Source organism: Gekko japonicus, unplaced genomic scaffold (genome assembly GCF_001447785.1).
Source record: "Gekko japonicus isolate JY-2015 unplaced genomic scaffold, Gekko_japonicus_V1.1 scaffold7222, whole genome shotgun sequence".
Lineage (NCBI taxonomy): Eukaryota > Metazoa > Chordata > Lepidosauria > Squamata > Gekkonidae > Gekko > Gekko japonicus.
In genome coordinates, this window is record NW_015170500.1 from 14,062 (window position 1) to 15,906 (window position 1,845).

Here is a 1,845-nt window from a genome sequence, read left to right on the forward strand (position 1 = left end):
TCCTGGCATTAAAGTTGTGAGCAAGTGATCTCACTGCTGCATAAATTAGTTTGCTCTAGAGCCATCCTTCCTGAGCTAAGACAAAAAATGTGTGAGCTGGAGGCTAAAAAACTAGGAGCTAGCTCACACTAACTCAGCTTAGGGGGAACACTGCCTGTGAGGTAGGCGGGGCTGAGAGAGCTCTTGACGGAAACTGCTCTTTTTCAAGGACACCTCTCGGAGAAGCAATTTTTCTCCAGGCCAGTTTGGCTGGAGATCGTGGAGGTTTTTTGTTATCTTCAGGGCGTGGAACAGGGGCCCCTGGGAGTGTGTAGGGGAGAGGTCTTTGTGAATTCCCTGCATTGCGCACGGAGTTGGACTAGATGACCCTGGAGGTCCCTTCCAACTCTATGGTTCTATGATTCCAGCTCCGAAACCTCCAGGTAGTTCCCAACCCAGAGCTGTCAACCTGTTGTGTACTAAGGCTGAGTCAACCCTAAACTATCCATGGGGTCGGGTTGAGCCTGTGTCTACAAAACAATAGTTGGTTAGGATCCTAGAATGGACCAACAGAGGAACAAGGTAATGTAAATAGCCTATCGTTGGGAGAGGGCGTGTCTGGGGTGTGGCTTCTTTGCATGCTTAAGAACCAGGCTTCTGCCTGGGATTTTGTCTTCCTCCTCCTTGCTGAAATCGCTAATAAAGTAGAGCTGGTCACTGTACTTGGGGTCTGTTCATCCGTGGACCCCACTATTGAACACAACCCTAGTTCCACCTGGTACTCTTTTCAGCCGCTGCTCCAGTAGTTTTCCACGCACCCCAAACTGTGCCCCCCGGTGTGGGAAACGGGCGACAGAGAGTGCCCTGGAAGCGGCTGCAGCTGCCCTGATCCGGTGCCATTTTCCTCCCAAGGTAACCCTCTCTGCTGGGACCCTGCTGCTGCTGCTCGCGCCGCCGCCTTGGCCACCGGCTTCGTCCTGCCCCCCAAGCTGGAAGGCGTCGGCACAGAAGACTTCGTGGTGCTGGACAGGCAAGCGGTGGAGTACAACCACGCCCTGGGGGTCTGCCAAGCGGTGGGGATGGTTCTGTGTGCCGTCGCCGGGGCCCTGCTGGTCACCTGTGCCCAGTCTTTTGCTCTGGCCAGAGTGAAGAGAGGCAGGAAGGAGGAGCCGTGGTCCCCCTTGCTGCAGGAGAATCCCCCCCCCGGGAAAGGGAGCCCCGCGGGTGCAGCCGCTCCACTGCCCTCCAGAGCCTCCTGAGTGCAGAGTATCCAGCGCAAAAGAGAGGCAAAACCCCAGCTGGGTCCTTTGGGGAATGCCTCATCGGCCCCAGCCTGGAATCTCTCTTCTGAACTGGCCTTAGAACACTAACAGAGACTAGCCCGGGGGGAGGGGGGGACATGGCTCAGTGGCAGAGCATCTGCTTGGCATGCAGAAGGTCCCAGGTTCAATCCCCAGCATCTCCAGTTAAAAAGGACCAGGCAGAAGGTGATGTGAAAGACCTCGGCCTGAGATCCTGGAGAACTGTCAAGAGGGGCCGTGGCTCAGTGGAAGAGTCTCTGCTTGGCACACAGAAGGTCGCAGGTTCAATCCCCGGCATCTCCAGTTAAAAGGAGCAGGCAGGAGGTGATGGAAAAGACCTCAGTTTGAGACCCTAGAGAGCTGTCAAGAGGGGGCCGTGGCTCAGTGGTAGAGCATCTGCTTGGCATGCAGAAGGTCCCAGGTTCAATCCCCGGGATCTCCAGTTAAAAAGGACCAGGTAGGAGGAGATGGGAAAGACCTCAGCCTGAGACCCTGGAGAGCTGTCAAGAAGGATCATGGCTCAGTGGTAGAGCATCTACTTGGCATGCAGAAGGTCCCAGGTTCA

The 1,845-nt window shown here is 55.8% G+C and overlaps 1 protein-coding gene across 1 annotated transcript in view; it reads left to right on the forward strand.

Moving 5' to 3' along the window:
* The window catches only part of NRSN2 (neurensin 2), a 4,881-nt gene extending 3,643 nt beyond the window's left edge, over positions 1-1,238 (forward strand). The window contains 2 exon segments of the mRNA XM_015418327.1: positions 892-925; positions 928-1,238. Of these exon segments, the coding sequence (XP_015273813.1) occupies positions 892-925; positions 928-1,238 (345 nt within the window).
* The last annotated feature ends 607 nt before the right edge of the window (positions 1,239-1,845 follow it).